Consider the following 20,727-nt stretch of genomic DNA (forward strand, 5'->3'; position numbering starts at 1 on the left):
CAAACAACCCTTTGTATAAAATGTCCCCTTTATCAAAATGTCATAAAATTCAATCTTCGTTATCAGAATTTCAGATCTCCATGGGCAGAAAATTTATAAATATGAAACCCTGTTTCGACATTCAATACTCGCACAATACTAATATTAGCAGAACTAAAACTATAAATGGACAAAAGCCCCCAAAAGCCAAAAAATCACATCTGACTAACACCCCCGACAGTGTCTCCAAACTTCAGCTGAACAACATAAGAAATGATTATTCGTGTCAAAAATAAAACACTTGTATCAAAGTTTGCACTGCACCTTGTCTATAAACCTATTAGCTACGAAACAATTACCCAAATTTGAAAGACATCCAATAAATGAGTGTAGAGTTTTTGTTGAAACAAATTGACCTTTTCCCCATTTCCAGAGTACTTTGTGAGTTCTCACCAATTCAAAATATCATAATATAACTTTGCACTGCCCCCTCCTGTAGATATGGAGGGTGATTCTCCAATTTGACAATAATCCATTCACATTTGTTTTTAAATAAAAGCCTTGATCACGATATGTAAATTGACGCAACTATTTCAAACATTAGAAAATCGGACCCAAGCTTTGCACTGCAGCTCTCCTCTAGACATATTTGCTAATAATTTTCAAGTTACTGGTTGAGCAAACTTTTACTAAGTTCACATATTTAAATTGCTGTAAATATTAAAAACATTAGGCTTTTATGTAAAGGGTTTTTTTTTAAATATTTCATTTATATAATGCAATGAGCTCCTACACGTACTGTGATCTCACATCAGGCGAATCATATCCATTCACACAACTAATTGATGTTTACAGTGGTGGAAGGTTTTATTTCATGGCATTCAGTTCCCTTGCATTAGTTACGTCTTATTCATCGATTATATTCTTGTCGGAGCGATATATTTATGAAAAAATATTAATCCAAATGGGTTAGAACGGTATAAGCTAGTAAACGCTGTTCGCCATTGTAATCTATCAAACTATTCAACAACATGCCGATCGATATCAGATTTAGCAATGTTGTGCTTCAACCATAGAACCAAACAATTTTAACAATAGACGACGGATAGGTTTACAGTGATACGCAACAGTATCACTCTATCAGAATAGGCCAAGCAGAACCGAACGCAAGTATGGCAACACCCCTGGGGTAGATAATATATAATTCATGGAGAATGCAATACTGCTACTATATGCATGTTTAGCGTTAAGGAAATCAAAATCGCACATATCCTTGACAATCCTTGTATCCTTACAATATACTGAACAAAGATATTGTTATATTTCAGAGGAAATGACAGGCCTTCTACAGGGCTAAAATTGCAAACTGTCAGGGAATTCAAATGAAAGTATTTCAATGCCCTGGGGACGAAATAAACAGACATTTACATTAACGCGAGAAAGTTCAACAAGCATAAAAATTACCCGCTGAAAGGAGTCCATTATGGATTTGACCAGCAAATGTAGTAGTATACACAATGGGGCTACGGGACCAGGTCGCCCCCCCCCCAAGGGCTCAATTTTTAAAAATTTAATGAGGAGTGCCAGTGTATCCCGTAGTCCCTATTGTGTATACTACTGCATGCAAAATTTGATGAAAATCGGTCCAATGGTTTCTGAAATATTGACTTTTAAGTGAGCATGGGGTCGGTCGGGGAAAAGGCTCGGGTCGCCTCGGGGGTGGTTGCTCCTCCGAGCGCTGTGGGCCGACGAGTCGCAGTGCGTGTGCGTGTGTCTCTCTCGGCTTGGTGTACGGGTGGCTGGCTGGCTACATTAAGCAGAAAAATAGGCATGCAAGACTGATAAAAAATCATGACGAGAAACTATCATAACACGGTGGGTGATGTGCAAGCGACTGTGTCGTGAGGTACGATCATCAACTCCTCTCGGACGAATGCTCTCGGCGGTCCGTCTTTCAAGTAGTACAAGTTCGGTTCACCGTCTTTCATGTCGACAAGGTCTACGTTGTATGTTTTCATGGACCATATTGGATCAGTGGCGCGTTTTCTGCTGTCTCCCTCGTATTCTCCCGGCTGGTACAAGTACCTAACGCTGACACGGTCCGATAATTGTTTCTCTGTATTATCGCCACGCGCTGCTGCCAATGACGATTCAACAGATTTCATTTTGATGACTTCGACGGGTCTCTTGCCCACGAGTCTGGTGACTTCGTTGTTGATGACATCCACCACTCGTGGCAAGCATACAACCCATTCCGTGTTTCTGTCTCCGGGATCCATTAAATCCTGCGAGTATTGGAGCGAGAACAGGCGTTCGGCTAGGGTGCGATTGAATCTCTCAACGATGGCTTGGGTACGGTGAGCTCCCGCTATACCTCGTCTCACCTGGACATTGTGCTTGGACAGCAGCTGCAACACGGCTCCAATTCACTCGCGTCTGGGATCGACTTGCAATACGGTAGGCCAGGTCAAGCGACTGCGTTTGTATATGTGTTCAAAGGTTTTGGCGACTTCGTTCAAATCTTTCTTTGTCAACGGTTCGGCTTCCTTGTAGCAGCTGGCGACGTCGACGATGGGCAGGACGTACTTGTAGGTTTTGCGCCTCACCCTGTTGTGAGGGAGAAACAGGAGGTCGGCTTGGTGGATGCGATTCGGCGTTGAAATGTCGAATTTACTTCTCGGGATGTATCGAGGTGCCGGGAGGTAGAATTGCCTGATGGCTTGTTTTTTAAGCCAAGCTTTGGCTTTCTTTTCCGAGACTTTGGCGAGCTTCGGGATGGCGTCCGTTGATGGTGGTTTTCTTGACGATGGCACGACCCAGGTTGTTCGTTTGTCGGTCGTGGACTCCAACGTGATCTGAAAAGCCAGTCGAGTCGTGCCAGGGACGATGACGTCGTTCGCGCTCAGGTTTGGGAATCGAACCAGCAGCATTTGGTTTTGATCGATCGTGCTCGGATTGTTTGTGATCGTCACCAACTGATGCACGGCTTTGACACCGAGTGGCTCTCTCGATCTTCGGAAAGGATCTGGCTTTCGTCCGTAATGCAACATTGTTTATATTGAAACTATGTATATTAAAGGTTTAATACAAAAAAAAAATGGCTGACGATATTCCCATGGATGATTTTGACGTACACCAGCTGTACGACAATGATGCAGCAGCCATCGACAACTAGTTCATGGGGGACATCGTGGGCAACGAGCTTTATAGAGCAGGCCGTGGACGAATATTATGATGCTTTAAAGCGACATAAAAATTATGTCAAACCATTGGGTCACGACTATCCGAAATCGACAACGAAGGGACGCTGCGATTGAAAGCTCATCCGGAGGTCGATCTCATGAACAAACACACAAGAAAAACGCTCGCCCTGTCAGCGCTAGCCAGTCGTCGTGGTGGTAGTCAACTGATCCCCGATGAACTAAACCTGCGAGATTACGGCGGCGCACGACCCAAACAACTTCCACCGAAGGTCATCCGAGATCTGCAAAACGTAAGGACCGAACTCGGTAATGCTAGCGCTGCTGATCTGAGAGAAATGCCCCAGCACACCAAAGAAGCGTCGGAAGAAATCGAAAAAATATTGGTCACGAACTTGAACAAACCCATGCCCGGTTTTGAATTTCCTCTGAGGGAACTTCGTCCCTTCACGACCAACGATCCTGGAACGTGTTTGCGTCTGAGCGCCTAACACGGCCTACACGTACGTTTGAATCGAATCGTTTAATCTGACAACACCACCACCGTTCGGAATGTCCAGCAGGAACATTTTCAATCATCCACAGGTCTCTGCTCAAACCTCCAAACGCGGTAATCCTTGCTGCCTTCGAAAGCCATGTAATCGTCATTCCACTCGTTCGTCTTGACGGAATGATACGACTTGTAACCCCAATCTTTCACCAGCTGTTTGCTGGCTTCTGCGAGATACATGGAATGCCCAAACCGTTGTTCTGACCCGACAAACGCCAATTGAGCGTCTTCGGATCTAGTTCGAATTCACTGCAAACGCGTTCATACGCACGTCGATCGTATGGATTGTTTACGGCATTCCATGCCTTGTCCTGCGGAATCAGGGCACTGATTTCTTTCAGGCTACGTCTGATCTGGTAGTACACTGAAACAGGAATACAGACCGACTCAGCGCATCACAAAGAGTGTCGTTCAACGTCATGCCGCACCCGGTCATCGCGCACCACACGGCGAAATTGAATTGATTCTGCCAGAACTGCATCGGGTTGTGGAACCAAGCATGTACCATTTTCACATTCGTGACCGTAAATTTTAAACAAGTCGATGAACCAAACTATGAAAAGTAAACCATTTGTTTGTACATATTTGAATTGTTATATTTTAGTATACATATCTACTTTTTCAATATGTACGTGACGCTTACGGGAATAACGAGCAGTGAGTCTGCTGCACTCAATCGATTACACGTCCGGTCAGCTCAAAGTCGCACTCTGCGATATCACCTCCTGCCCGCGATGGACCAACATCAACGGCAAAAACAACTGGCTGTTCGTTAATAACACCCGCAACCAAAAAACGGACGGCTACTACAGCGTCACGGAATTGAAAATATTGGTTTTAGACGTTAAACTTGATCCCGTAAGTATAGGATATCTCAGCACGATGCTGCACATATGGCAATGACGGATGCTCATGGTCCAGGGACACGCGTTAGAATATGTGCCAACATAGCGATCGACGAACCCGGAGTCGACGGCAAACTGTACGCCTTGCAACTGAAAAACAGCATTTACAAACGCGTCAAACTGCCACCCTCTACTGCCGCTGGTGGTGGTGGCAACGACCTAGGCGATTTTGTCGATACCGAAGGAGCGGTCAACAACACGTGATACGACCTGATCCACAACGACGAGGACGAATGGACGATAACCCCAGCCTTCCGCGGCAGGCTGTTCAACCTGGACGACATCAAGACAACGGCCGTCTCCAGAAACATGCAGTACACTCTCATCTTCAACGACTACAACAAAAGGGTATTAGTGCTATCCCAAATCGACTGGAATCTCAACATCACGCTCGACAACTCCCAACATTTTCACGGACAACAAGGATCACTACCTCACGAAAGTCGTGGCTTACATCCCTACACAAAGATGCAGCGTGATCGTCAGCACGTTGAGGCAAAGAGTAGCCCATATGCTGTCGAGCAAACCCAGGACGCAAAACGTGGGATTGCAGATGGTGTCGGAATTCGACAGCGTGGTAAACGTCTCGGAAAATCTGCAGGTGAAATCCATGCTGTACATCCAAGTCTACCTCGGCGAACTGCCGTCGGTGCGTAACGTCGTCGAAATCGTGTAACGGATCAAACTCCGCTGGGCCAAACAACAACAATAACGTCGTCGAAATCTGTGGTGAACGTTGATTGAATCATATTTTATTCAATTAAGAAACGGATTGGGCACAAGTTATCCAACTTAAATAATCCACATAGTTACAAGTTATATTACAAAAAGTTCAACAAGAGGCAGATGCGGGTGAGATATGTAGACAGCCTATAAATCCAGTATGGATGTAGATATGTACACTTTTAAAAACCGTTGCCTATGCCAGTCTGCAGGGAGTCACCGTGACCGTGGAAAACACGATATAGCTCACTGAAATTTTCCTACTCAACAACATACATCTCATGGGTTTGAAGTTTGAAAACCATTTCGTAATACATTATATATAAACGAGATGAACCATCATCATCCCAACGTAATGCTAGCCGATCTCGGAGACACGAGGGGATTCGATCTGCCCGGCGAGGAAAACACCTTGTACGCCATGCGCTTACAAGACAACGTGTACAAATGACAAAAAGTCATCATCGAATCTCAGTGAAACTGGATGATTAACCTGGTCCTGACCTACCCCTATCTTATCATGGATAATAATGATGGTGGCGTCTCGCTAAAATACTGCTTGGGAGGTTTAATCCTGGAAGAAGAACGTGGACGAGCGTAAAGCCATTATCAGATCAAACAGCTAACATGTTAGTCCCCAATGAGAAAAAAATAGCGTTATTCATACTAAAATATACTTATGTGCCAGACTCGTGGATCAGTGTGATACAAGGTTCTACTCTTATTATCGAAGTATTTCTTGGAGATGCCCCCGGAGTGGATATAATCCTTCTGCATGCGTTAGAAGTACGCTGGCATGATCGCCATCAACAAAAACGTTGTCGTACTTGTATACAACCAGGAAAAAAACCCACAGCAAACCTAGATATTATGATATTTCAAAAGGATTTTATTGGACTCGAGGCCATTTATATATACCTCAACGTGTACCTCATCAGCTTAAAGTATATTCATCAAAGATGAACTGAGGACCAATTAAATACTATTTTATAAAAAAATGTATATATACAGAAGGGGACTGTACCCGGTCCTGGATGAAGTAGCAAAAACACTGGAAACCGTAGACGGGTTTCGTTTGCGACAGATATGCGAGATCAAACAACAACTAGAATGTGAACGCGATACATGGTCGGCATTACAGAAAAAATATCACAGGGCCGTCAATTCTGTGGACGGTGTTGACAGCGCTCTGGTTTCAGTCAGCACGGGATTAGGCGTAGCAGGTATCGGGTTATTATCCACCATCGTGGTCGCACCCGTGGTGCTAGGCATCGAAATAACAGCCGGAGTGGTAATGTTGATGGGATTGACCCTTAAGTACGTGTTTCGCAGACTGCAACGTAAAACATTGAAACACAACGAAATTAGAATTCTAGCGGAAGTGAAGTTAAACACGATAGACGATCATATTTCCAACGTGCTCACCGACTCTAAAATCTCCGAAGAAGAGTTTCGTTTGGTGCTATCAGAAATCGCAAAATATCACAGAATGAAACAAGAGATTCGGACCAAGCCTAGTACAAACGCCGTCATTTGAGAAGAGGGGGAAAAAATTCATAGAACAAGGGAAGCAACAGGCCCAACAAGCCTTCATTACGACAACCAAACAAATCATAGAAGGAGATTCACAATAAACTGTTTCGCGGACATCAACATAACGTAGCCAGCCATCTCAGCGAGCTGTAGGTAAATAGCCGAGCCGAGACACACACACTGCAACTCGCCCACAGCGCTCGCTCAGTGATACCGAGACGACGACCCGGGGGAGGAACTGCCGAGAGATGCGTTTCATTCACTTTCAGACATCTGTAGCCTCGCTAGTCAGCCGGCCGTGCATCATCATCATAGCCGAGCCGAGCCGAGCCGCGAAGGTTGAAGTTTGTAGAAAGATGACTCTAGATGCTGGTTGGATCGTTTTTAACGCCGCACTAAGCAATATTCCAGCTGTATGACGGCGGTCTGTAAATAATCGAGTCTGGACCAGACAATCCAGTGATCAACAGCATGGGCATCGATCTACCCGGTTGGGATAGGATGACATGTGTCAACCAAGTCTGCGAGTCTGACCACCCGTTCCGAGTCGCCTTTTATGACAAGCATGGGTTGTTGAAGACCAATTCTAACCCGGATCTTCACATTCTAAGTCCAGGAAATATATGAAAATGACACTAATCAATGGATGCAGCTCAAAACTAAAACTAGCAAAACTTCATCCGTTGAAGGGATGTGAAAAAATGTCGTCTTCTTGATGACAATGAAAATCGAAGATTCGAAGATTTATGTGTGAGACAACAGAACATGTAGATAGTCAGGAACCTTAAACAACGTTAAACATGTCAATATTTGTTTTTCTTCAACACACAAGAAGCACACAAAACCCGTTTCATAAATTGAACATTGTTTGTGTGAGAGATTCATGAAGGTAAATGATGGCAATTGGTTTACTTCCAAAATGTGACATTGCATAAATACCCCACTGGTAACTGCATTGCATTGTCACCGTCATTGTCATCATATTCCTTTGTTTGTTGTTGACTAACAGCGTACTCAGCAATATTGCAACTATAAGACGAGGGTAAGTAATTAAGTGTGGGCGGGACAATCCAGGAATAAACATTATGAGTATTAGGGCTGCGCAATATAACCGGTTTACCGGTATATACCGGTTCAGACATGAAAACGATACGTATTGCGATACGTTGATCGAAAACCGGTATTTTGACATGCATTCGGAAAACTTGGTAACACTCGAAAATCTTTGGATATTTATGTCTTTTACACCGGAAGCCATGCGTGTGTTGTAAAATGGTGATCCCCAACAACGAACAATATATTGTGGTGCCAAATACTAGGTAAGGCAAAGGCATCGGTAAGGCAGCATTTTGGGTTGAAAAAGTTCACGGTAGGTGGAACAATTGGTAAGAGTAACGCGGTATGTAAAATATGTAATGGTAAAGTAGTTTTTATTAAAGATTAATCAGGCATAGTGATTTTGTTGTGTTTTTGCTTTGTAAATCAAGCATTAACGTCCTGCAATATATTGCAATACATATCACAATACATGCTTTCGCATCGCAATATATCGCAATATGAAAATTCTTTGCAATACCCACCCCTAATGAGTATCGATCATCGCGATTGGAATACGACTTTATACACGCATGACCGAGACGTCCCTTACAAGCGTGGGTTGATGAAGACTAGTTTAAACTTTTCACGGGTCAGAATAAGCCGACTGGGTCCAAATGAGTCATATATATAGTCTGCATGCCTTACCTCTGGTGGCGTTGAAGGCTGCGAGGTCACAAACACTTCAGCACTTGCCTGTGTATCTCTTCCTAGAGTGAGTTCACATGACCTTGACTTCGCATTGTAGTTGAATGTTTTACAGAGGGGTTGGTAGGAACACAGTCTTTGGCACTGAATGACATTTTTAACAGGTGCGGTGTAGTACTGTGACTGGTCGCTAGTGTATCCGACCTTCGTTGACTGACCAGTCAGAAACGAAGACAGAGCGATCACTATCTGTAGTTTGAACAGGATCACTAAGGTGCTTTCTTGGTAGCTTGACATTGTCGCACGCCGTCCGAGCGGTATTTTCTGGAACATACAATAGACTGTCACCCAGACACAAATACAGTTTCCAAAACAAATGGGTTGAAACGTATACAACTGCTCTTGGAGTCGCTTTTCACAACAATTTACAATCCAGAAACATAATTCCCGAAAATTGTTCTAACCCAGAAATAAATGAAACCTATTCGTCTATCATTAAGAAACCATCTGAAACAACCGCAGATACGTCTAGCGCTAGGACGACCTCAAATTAACGGCTTCATCTTTACACTGACAGACAGACTTGATGTGAGTGAACACAGAAGCACCTTAGACTTACAGTCATGAGCACTGTAACTGCAGAGTTACTTCCTGACCTCAAATTCTGTCTCAAGTCCAAACACAGTCATGTCTATCTCAGGAAGTAAACTTCAGCTCCAAAGCCTCAATCATGTAAGTTTCACAAACCTGAAAGAAACAAAACCAAGAACCGAATCTTATATGCCAAACGCAACTGGTAACGGTAAAACACTGGAAGATTTCATATTGTCCTGTGAAACAGTCTAAAATGTATTCGATCATATCTGGACAACAGGAAAACTTTCATCGTGGCGAATTGTTATTATTCCAATACCTAAAACTGGTCGGGACCATACTGATCCTTCCAACTGTAGGCCAATATCGCTTATAGGCCGTGTATATTGAAAGGTAAACGGACCCGTGAAGGTCCGGGTTAGAATGAGCCTTCAGTAACCCATGCTTGTCGTAAGAGGCGACTAATGGGATCGGGTGGTCAGGCTCGCAGGCTTGGTTGACACATGTCATCGGTTCCTAATTGCGCAGATCGATGTTCATGCTGTTGAACCCTGGATTGTCTGGTCCAGACTCGATTATTTACAGACGGCCACCATATAGCTGGAATATTGCTGAGTTTGGAGTAAAACTTAACTCACTCACTCACTCACTTGAAAGGTAAATGGTCAATAATAGGTTAATATGGTACTTAGAGGCAAATAATATTATTACAAAAAGCAAAAGTATTTTAGAAGAATAAAGTACAAGTTACCTTTTGGATAGATTGGAAACATACGTGCGGAATGTCATCAATGCATAAGACATTGATTCTATATTTTTCGATCTAGAAAATGAGTTAGATACAGCATCAATAAGATGAATTCGATAAAGAGACAGTTGCAGCTTGTCTCAATAATACCACGGCTGGCCAGAAAGTACCAGCTTTCAAGATTCTGAATCCATATTGTGATCGAGACATACATACCTACCTACCTACCTACCTACCTACCTATCTACATACATACATACATACATACATACATACATACATACATACATACCTACCTACCTACCTACATACCTACATACATACATACCTACCTACCTACCTACCTACCTACCTACCTACCTACCTACCTACCTACCTACCTACCTACCTACATACATACATACATACATACATACATACATACATACATACATACATACATACATACATACATACATACATTCGGATTCGTGGGTTCTTTTAAGTGCACAGGGTTGTGTACTGTACACTAGAGTCTGAAAGAGTCTGCACACAAACTTGACTCCAAGGCTTTTTAACCCCGGTCACAGCTGGGCTCGACCCCAGCACCTCCGAGCTCGCTGGATTACTAGCCTGGCGCCTTAGACAGCTCGTCCACCGCAGTAGGCGTAGTAGTGAAGGAAACCGAACTCTTGGGTGTCATTTTCAACTTCATGTTTCTTGCCACACACTAAATACGTTAAAACTAAATGTCTGAAGACATTGGGTTTATGAAAAGCTATGTGGAAGTGATCAGTCGGTTAGACCCAGACTCGAGTATTCACAGGTGGCTTTCTTGTAACTGGAAAATTGTTACGCGCTACGTTATAACAAGCCAACAATAACCATGTGTCACAAATAGGTTATTTGCAGTTATTTACTGATGAATTTTTTGCTGTAGTGAGGTTTGCCTTTGTTAATATTTCAGCTATTCTGGTGCTATATGTACAGAAAATGATGTTTCAGATGATCCCGTTAACATAGATATAGGTAACACTAGTTCACCGACTCTTTCAAACGGTGGTTTGAAAGATATCTACATTGAGGAATTAAAATTAAGGAACACAGTTGTTGAGGTAACATATATATGTACATGTTTCATGTACAATGCGCTGATCAGATACAGCTTAGAACTCTATCATTCGTAACATCATTTTGGCCATGTGCCATAAATATGCTTATGTTTCATAACATAACATGGTCGCCGGAATGTAAGTAAACGGTGTACATGTAAGTGAGGAACCAAGCATAACAATGATGATTTCTATCCAATCGGGACACTTTGAAACATTTACTTCTACAAATAGAGCTAAATTCCGAATGCAATTGCGTTATTAGTGCAGAACGCTTGTTGCACCTTTGATTTTTTTGTATAGAAATACTGCCTGCAATCAGGATGTGTCATATAAAACCATGAAATTAAACTTGTCTTTACATATATAAAAGTCAATATTGATCGACAATACGTTGATACGAATATAATTTCTCTCATTTTGTGTTACTGTTGCACGTAACAAGGGTGACAGAATCCCTACCTTTCGTGTTGGGTATGTCTGGAAATATGGGGAAATATTGTCTGAGTTAGCCGTCTGACAATTATATCTGCCACATACGAATGATTTCAAAGCAAATGAGATTTTTGTGTGATGTTATGAGAGTTTCGTATGCTATGAACCATATAAGTTCATTCAAACAAATGACTGGGTTAAAACTACTGTAATTCGGTGAGTCCATAATTGTAATTCGTTATGTCCCTTAGTCGGATGAACATTGAATCGAATCAAAACTTACCCTAGAAAGCTTTGGAACATATTGCATGCCATAGACAAGATTTGAATGTTAATATTTGAATGTAGTGTGAACGGACAGTGTTTATTGGTATCACACTGACATCCTTTGTGCATAGCTTTATGGATTAATGTATTCATTCAACTTTACAATGGGCACGCAAAATTAACATCCCTTTAACCAGGCCTTTATATGGCTGAGTTGGAGTCATAGCTTCATAAATGAGAACTATCGCACCACGGTAAATGCTTGTAATTGGCGGTAGCGAAATAAGACGATAGTGCCTGGCGAACACGAAGATGGAGTGCGAAAATACAACCAACCAACAGGAGTTTCAAAATCAAAGTCAACACACATGTAGATCAATACCTGAAGAAATAATTAATAAACTGAGAAAGAGGGAGTGACAGGTTCATGAAGTTTGACTGATCGTCTTCAGCATGCAGACATTCATCGTAAACAATAGAGTTGTGGAGTCATGCATTAAGCATGAATTTTCTTTGTGTTTTAAATGTCATAAATAGTGCCTTTTTTCCCGAATCTCTTGTGTCTAATGATCGTCACTATATGTCTGAGATATTGCCGAGATGACGTTAAATTTTAACTCACTCATTCATGTCTAATGATAACTCTATATTTGTCCACCTACGTTGTTGAACCCCTCCCATATCCTCAGGGAGAGCGTCATCCTTTTGTTAAAATGTTTTAATACAGAACATGCATTAATTGCTTATGGCCTAAGAGCATTGCTTATGTTTACATGGTTTTATCAAAGCGTATTCTCCAATCACCAAATACTTCTTTACAAACTGTGAACCACATCAAATATTTGTCTATTCCACAGTTGAATACCACGATTCCTAATCGTACATTCGCGTATTGAAACGAACAGACAGTGAAATGAACAAATAAACAAACGCTCTTCCGACAACTCTGATTATTTTAAACAATATCCCTCAGCATGGTACTCAATTACCAAAGAAACACATATGTTGAGACGTCATGGGCCTGTGCATTCGTAATGGTTTACAACTCACTTATGTAACATGCTCAATGTAGCCATGTGGGAAATGTTTTGAAAAGCACAGTGAACATCAATTAGAAAAACCCCATATCATGTTTGTACTCATATTCCTTACTCTCAGTTTTCGCCATTAGCAAATGGGATGTCACGGTTGAACCAGCTTTGTGATCATTTATTTGTTTTCACTTATTTGGGTTTCACGGATTTTTTTCCTACAAAATATCCATTTGGTTGCAGTGTTCAATCAAATTACCTCTATGACTGCATTATAATTGCATCATTAAAAACAGTCAACTAGTGCAAACTCACCTGGTTACTTAACTTTGCATCGACAACAACAGCAAAACACTTAGGCTTATTATCATATGTTAAGTTCAAATTGCATGTGGTCAGTGATCGCAGTTGTGTATTGAATATTGTTTATAGCAGCAGAGACCATATAATCTATTATATGGTCTCTGTTAGCAGACAGGCAGGCAGACACACAGGTGTCAATAAAACAAGACATTGAGTTTTGTCTGTGACAGCTGACATATCTATATCACAGTTAGAAATTGTGTTAACTCTAAATAATGACATTGCTTTTAAGTATCGAACTGGAGAAAGTGACTTGGTAAGAAGAACGTGGTGAAATAGACAGAAATGAAATTATATAAACAGTTTATTTACTGTCATAACATACAAAAGCTCGCGCCTGTGAGATATCAACGAAACATTATGAAAATAGCTCACACCAAAGCCTTCACAGAGTATTCACCAGAAAACGCACTTCCAAGTTGCGCGAACTCATTTCACTGCGTGCACGTGCTATGAGCGCAGCCCGAGCTGTTGAAACCCGTATTCCCAAGAAAAGTCTGGGGGAAATTAGTGAAACGTTTGAACTCCGATTTCGCGCGTTTTTTTTTTCATCGCGTTATTTTTCAACTTTGTAAGTTAAATTTGCATTTTTGACGCTTTGTTTCTGGTAAGTCCATACCGAAGGGTAATTGGCAATCTGCAAAAGTTGTGTTTTTACGTTGATTGTGATTAACTCATTAAGCCCGAGAGACACTTCACTACTCAATTCTGGAACCCCTCGCTGATTGCCCGGCTCGCTGTTTCGAGCTAATTAGTGCTATTCACACATGATTTCCCTGGCAGGTTTCAGGGATGACAGAAAACTGTCTAGTCATACAAACAAGCTCTGATTGTTTAATTGTGTCGTAACGATACAAGTTAAAAGAAAGCAGGTGTGAATACATATCATGTATTGCAACGTTTTATGTAATTTTATTGCAAGTTTCTCTTGTAGACCTTTGGCGGCTTGTACATTTATGTTTTATAAACATATGTATGTATTCTTTGTATGTAAGAGATCAGACTTACATAAACAAATTCTTTCTCTTATATCATTGTGCGAGGTTTAATTTTACAAAATATCTATGACAATGACAAACTGTAATTTACATACATGCTTTATAATCTTCTACGATATTAGCGTTTTTGCCGATACATTTCTAGTATAAACTGAATATTTCAAGGAAAGTACTATTACGCTAGACTGTGACTAACAAGGAGCACATTCATAACTTTGTTTCATCTAGATTTAATGCAAAGACATACGTTATCATACGAACATACATATAAAAATTGTATAATACAGATTCCTTGTATAGACATAAAACAAAGAGTCACGTGATAGGGCGTCATCAAATTTCCCCAATAGAACATGCGGTATCTCAATCGCTCAATATAGTGGCTGATGATTTGTTTGTCTATGACCAATCGTATCATGAGATACCTCTCACCGAGGAAGGGACAGGTGATGGGGCCTGGGCGAAATTTCTGAAGACCACGTTTGGTCACTCAACAGCTTGATAGAGATTGATTATTGGCTATACCGTTGACCAGTCGATATGCTGGGTTTCGGCTTTAACAACTCAAGCTATCATGTAACAGTTTGTGTATTGTAAACATACACACTGGTAACGATGTATGAAATATACACATAAGACAAATAGGAGTAGATAGCTCTCAGAGATCGAAAACACATTTTAGTGTTTTTCGATAAGTAAAACAAAGTGATTGAAATCCAACCATTGAGTAGAGATAGTATTTATTTTCATATACATTTTACGCACACAGCCAGTACATAAAACATAATGGTTTGCTGTACATGTAAATATAATCTTCACCTTGATATGAATGAATATCCAAATTAAAGTACAGGTATTATAGAATTCAAAAAGTGACACGATACTGAATTATTATAAAGTATAAACTTGCAGTTGAATCCCCCCAAATATTTATGAAGATGGGCGTGCCTATATTTATACTGAATGTAAACGAGGTTCATAAGATTACAGATGTACATGCATGCATAAACATTACAAAGAGGGGCGTGACTCCATAAAGCAGGTTGTCCAAAGATATAACATTGCATCTGTTTATTTTACACTTGTCACGGGACAAACCTTTCAACAAGGGCGTAAAAAACATGCATTCTACCGGAGACTGTTATTTCAAGTTCGAAAGAGGTCTTCAATTATCTCATTACTGTAAAATGATTGATTATACGCATGTGTATCGATACCGTAGCTGATATACTATCCAGCTTTTATTGACGATGGATCAATAGAGACTGAGTTCATTGATACACGTGATAATTACACCGGATTAGATAATTACGGATTAGAAATGGTTTTATTACAATGCTCATGTAAATTCAATAGAAAACTGGCAATTCAAATCAACATGAAACTTTTAACAGCTTGAACAAAAATACTTGAAATACCTTTGTATGGTTTACATGTAATAACTTATGATATTACTTCTGTCTATGTCTAAGAAGTTTTTGAATTACCAACTAACTGTGTTTTGTGACAAACGTAGTAAAAGATTTCATTGTTGTAATAATACTGACATGTATTATATTCGATGCAAAGGCGCGACTTATCACTTTATATTCGATTAGGTATTATGTTATACGTTATTTCTATAGCGCACATATCCAGGCAACTAGTGCTTGCTCAAGTTAAATTATGTCTAATCTATTCGAGCTTGGATGTATAATTACTTGTGTTTATACACTATGTTTCATTATATGAAACATGACAACGTAATAATACATAAAAAGTAAATTCAAACTATTCTATTGTGTTTGAATTCTTTGTATGTCCTTGAAATTTCGTATATTGTTTCCTATTTATTAGGAAGTTGAAGAAAATATAATCTTCAGTAACCTCGAAACCATTACATCTAATTCAATCAATGTGCACAAGAAGTATTTTATCATCCATTCCCAATGAAGAGTACCAGACACTTACCTCTGTAAAAACATCATAATCCCCTTTCTCGCCAACATGTGTTCATTTGCCAAACGCTGTATAAGTCTATGATAGTGATTAGCAATTGCTATCAAAACACTTTAAATACTTCTTCTGATTGACACTGAAGGTAGCATCTCTTGTAAGAAAAGCTAATATTTGCTCAGCCCTACTAAATTGGTTGAAATGATAGGTACAGTGCGATTTTGAAAAGTAAGACACACATGTGCGTCTCTCGCTGAATAAGAGGTGCTTTCTGTTGACGGATATATGTGGCTCTCGCTGTGAGAAACTGCCAATTACCTGCCCCATAAACACGTCACTCGCTGTGAGGAGCTGATTATATGCGTCTCTCGCGTCTTTCGGCCTTAATGAGTTAAGAGAAGACAATACAAAATCTTAATTTATGACCAAACCTTTTTGGAATGACTTCCGCTCGTAACCCCCGGTGTTTTATCATTCTATGCCAAAGAAGATTGGGATTTGTTTTATGAAAAAGGGGCACTTATTTATACCCTAACCCCTTACCCCTTAATTTTTATTTTCACTACAACACCAATTCACATTTTGACATTTCAAGCGGGGGTTACGGGCGGAACTCTTACCACCTGTTTTGAGTAGCGTATTAGACGTTGGGTAGTACAATATTGACACATTTTATGGATAACAACTAGTAAAAGAACAAAATAAAAGAAGTTGTTATCCATAACGTTTGTAAATATGACCAAACGTCACAATTATTTGGTGACAATCACCTGTGATTGTTGATGATGCAAGCGTTATTTGTCTTTCTGATAAGCAGTAGCTTCCGGTTTAACAAGTATTAGTGCTGGTATTGGCATACAACCTGCGATACCATACATCACAATGCTAATAGTTTAGTCACGACGATGAATTGGCAAAATATTGTGCACTGATGCTGCGATACGATACGAATCCAGATATAAGGGTACGATGCGTATCACGATACTAAAATCTTTAATTCTAACACCAAATATAAAACACCTTAAGATCAAAACAAAACCATTTTAAAGTTTTTCGTAAAATTCCGCCAGTGTTTTTCAATGTTCATTCGGAAACGAGATAATTAAGTGTTAATAACATGCGAGTGCTATGTCTGACACAGTTATTGACGCATGAATTTCAGAGAAAACGTGTACTTATGAAGTGAAAATAAGTGAGCATATATTTTAATCATCAAACAAAAGTAAGTCTTTTTTCTTGACAGATATCGCGATTCGGCAATATTCAAAGTTAAACATCGATGTATCGTGGTCCTCTTGAAGTATCGTATCGGGACATACGACAATGTAAAACTTTGTATCGATTCACTGTATCGCGGCCCATGGATCGATGAATCGTCACACCACTAGCAAGTGCAGCACAGTTGTCATCCTTTAAGGATAACACAGTGAATCATGTGAAAATAGACATGGCTCAGCAACACAAAAGACGTTAAAATATGGTACTTGTTGGTCCCTGCCTGGCGCTCGGCATTAATGGGTACAGCAAGGACTGGTCGGCTCGGAGTCAGTATAAGATATCTGAGTGGGGTATTCATGCTTCACTGCGGCATTGTATCTCAGTGGGCTAGCACTATAAAACCAGCTTAAGTCTGGGCTAGTACAAGCAGCCGCACATACACATGCACGACGTCATATGAGCGAAATATTCTCAAGCACGACGTTAAACCCAAATTCACCTCACCTCACCTCAGCAACAACTTTTAGTACCAGGTAGAGTATTTCAACAAAGCAACTATAATCTTAGAAATAATACTTCCATTAAAACTTTCAAACTATTAACTGTAAAACGCAAAGATATTCTCAATCATTTTTCCCGAGCGCGATTATGTCGTGGAATGCATTGCCCGATGGAGCTGTTAACGCTATTTCCCTGAATCAATTCAAAAGCATGATACACCAACCCAACAGAGACTCGCAATTACTTTGATCTAAATTTTGGGGCTAGATTTTGTCAAATCATCCATTGTCGCCTCAAGCTCGGCTGTAGTGATCTGAACGCTGACAGATACAATCGACATATATCGGAAACAGCTGATTGTCCATGTGGTCATTATAACGAAGACGTCATTCACTACCTTTTTATATGTCGGAACTATCAAAATTTAAGAACAGCGATGTATTTTTATATTCAAGGATACGATGTGAAAACTACTTTATACGGTAACGGCGCATTGAATAATTCAACTAATAGTGATATTCTGAACTCATTACATCAATTCATTTCTAAAAGTAACTGCTTCCAGTAATTATCAACTCTAAGTATATATTCAATGTAAGGCAAGTTTTATATAACTTGATTTTCTGCGGCTGCTCATTTCGTTGCTAGGCATAACCAACACCATATCGAACATATTTTTTATTAATCATTTATCTGTTATTTTGTCTCGGTATTTTTCTTTTGTTGTCAAATTATTTCAATTATGTATCCAGCTATTGGAACAATGTACTGGAGCGGCGGTTATATAAGCCACTAGGCTTTTTCGCCTATCCAGGTTTCTTTGACGAAATAAAAATATGTTTAAACCCCTTGAAAGCGGTGAAATTCAGCTTTTGGTGGACTTAGTAGATCTAGAAGAAATTATAATTAATTATAGTTATAATTAAAATACATGTCTTGCTTCCAGAAAAATAGAGTGAATTAGTACCTGAATAGATTTAAAATATACTGGACAAAAATAGTTAGGGATATATGTAAATTTTGAAATTATGAATAATGATCTATTTATTCATTGACACACTGATAAAATATCAATCATAAAAATACCAATATCCCTAACTTATTTTGTCCAGTATATTTAATGAGATTTTGTAATATCTATTACCATACTTCCAGAAAAAATATTGTTATATATTAATATATTCGATATTTCCATCACTTTATAGCAGTTTTGAAGTTTTTGAAAATTCATTTATTTGACAAGGAGATAACATTTTTACTTCATAGTTTGGAAGTCTGCCAAAAAGGCAATAAGATATGTTGCAAAATACATTTTCATTCTATTTGGGATTTTTTATGAAAATCATGACTTGAACTCTCATTATGCGTCATCTCACAAACTGAAAATTCACCTAGGAAATAAACAGGAGTTACTTCCCCTATCAAGTTGGCCTTGACATTGACATTTCACGGCAATGTGACAGAAAAGAGCAATGTTGTGATGGAAAAGGCCGAGAATAGGTAAGAATTGAACAAATCTCTTTTGAAGATCTAAAAATATGTGCTTTGCAACAGGTGTGTCTAATCATTACCGATAAATTGATAACATGAACTAAAAAAACTTTTCTTAACTCATAAAAACTGTGTGCTGTCGTAAATTCAAATGTAGTTTAGGCGAGTTATTTTGTTTGACAACGTCAAAATTTGTGAACAAACATGAACCACATCATGTTGACTTCCGCTAAGATAGACTTAGGACAAGTCAGAACCTATCCTAGTATTTGTCCTAAGTTAGGATGTCCTAGCGCTAGGATACCTTTCGAGAATAAGGTAGGACACCTGTCCTAGACCCTAGGATCCTAGGGCTAGGATGCGTTCGAGAATAGGGGCCCTGCATATATCATTTGCAACAATTAGTCCATATGGCTTCAAAAACGGTTTGACTCTTACAAAACAGTTCAAATTCCTGAAGCTCCGATTTTCTCTTGTTCGTGGCCGTATCTTGCTTACTTGTGGCGTCCGTCTTAAACACATGCAGCAAGTAAAAATGGAGAATGGTATAGGACACCATTTTTTCACTGATGCGTCAATTGTTTTTCAATTTCCTTCACATGGCTACAACATTTGATGAAGAATTTACTGAAGCCTTCATTGTTGTAACGATGAATGAAAAACCTTTCATCAAAAGCAGTATGACGCTCGTTGAAATCCTTGTTAAAGGAGCATGCTCGATTGTACCTCAAAAGTTTTGGAACGAGAAAACCAAACTCTGGAGATGTTAGAATATTGCGCACCATGAAAGGAAACCTGATTGATAGAAAGTTGAAATCACCCCTATTGTCACACAGCCTTGTGGAGAGATTTTGTGTCACTGAATCTTTATGCATAGGCCTACATATTAAAACATGAGGCGATCTCACTGGCCTCCTGTATTTCAGGTTGAGGTGAGTAACTCGGTGAATGGGAATTGACTGTTTGATGATTATTGAGTGAGTGAGTGAGTGAGTTAAAATTTAACGTCACATCGGCAATATTTCAGCCATATCGTGACTAAAACAAGTTTAGAATTCACCATAAATACATGTTAATTATAAAAACCTGTCATCAAAGGACAGTAAAACCGACTAGAATATCACAGTATCAAGAAATAAAACTAGCACCTCTCTCTAAATTTGGATTTTAAATTAAGACAATACAGTATAAAAATGGGCTAAAGATCGCCAACAACTGAAGGTAGATCACCATACCAGGGACCATGGGGACTTACAATGCTTTTGCTACCTGCATGGACCCTAGTTGGATTTACACCTTCCGTTCAGCCGCTGGCGATTGTATGAAAGTTCATCCATAATTTAAAACAACGAATATGCTACGATTAAAAGTTCGGTAGAGCGAAATTGACCTTGAAAGTTTTGGGACTTACGTACCCTCTCA

General features: G+C 39.8%; 1 protein-coding gene across 2 annotated transcripts in view; it reads right to left on the minus strand.

Annotated features, from left to right (window-relative positions):
* LOC124264684 overlaps positions 1–20,727 on the minus strand; it is a 66,889-nt gene that overhangs the window by 38,569 nt on the left and 7,593 nt on the right. Inside the window, exons 2-3 of one of the 2 annotated variants that reach the window (XM_046699441.1) lie at positions 9,253–9,380; positions 8,634–8,957 (exon numbers count right to left, since the gene is read on the minus strand). In XM_046699441.1, the coding sequence (XP_046555397.1) occupies positions 8,634–8,957; positions 9,253–9,258 (330 nt within the window). In that variant the 5' untranslated portion in view covers positions 9,259–9,380. The remainder of the gene's footprint in view (positions 1–8,633; positions 8,958–9,252; positions 9,381–20,727) is intronic. The other variant, XM_046699440.1, reaches the window with a different exon arrangement.

This window comes from Haliotis rubra, unplaced genomic scaffold (assembly GCF_003918875.1).
Source record: "Haliotis rubra isolate DU_JTF1 unplaced genomic scaffold, ASM391887v1 Scf937, whole genome shotgun sequence".
Lineage (NCBI taxonomy): Eukaryota > Metazoa > Mollusca > Gastropoda > Lepetellida > Haliotidae > Haliotis > Haliotis rubra.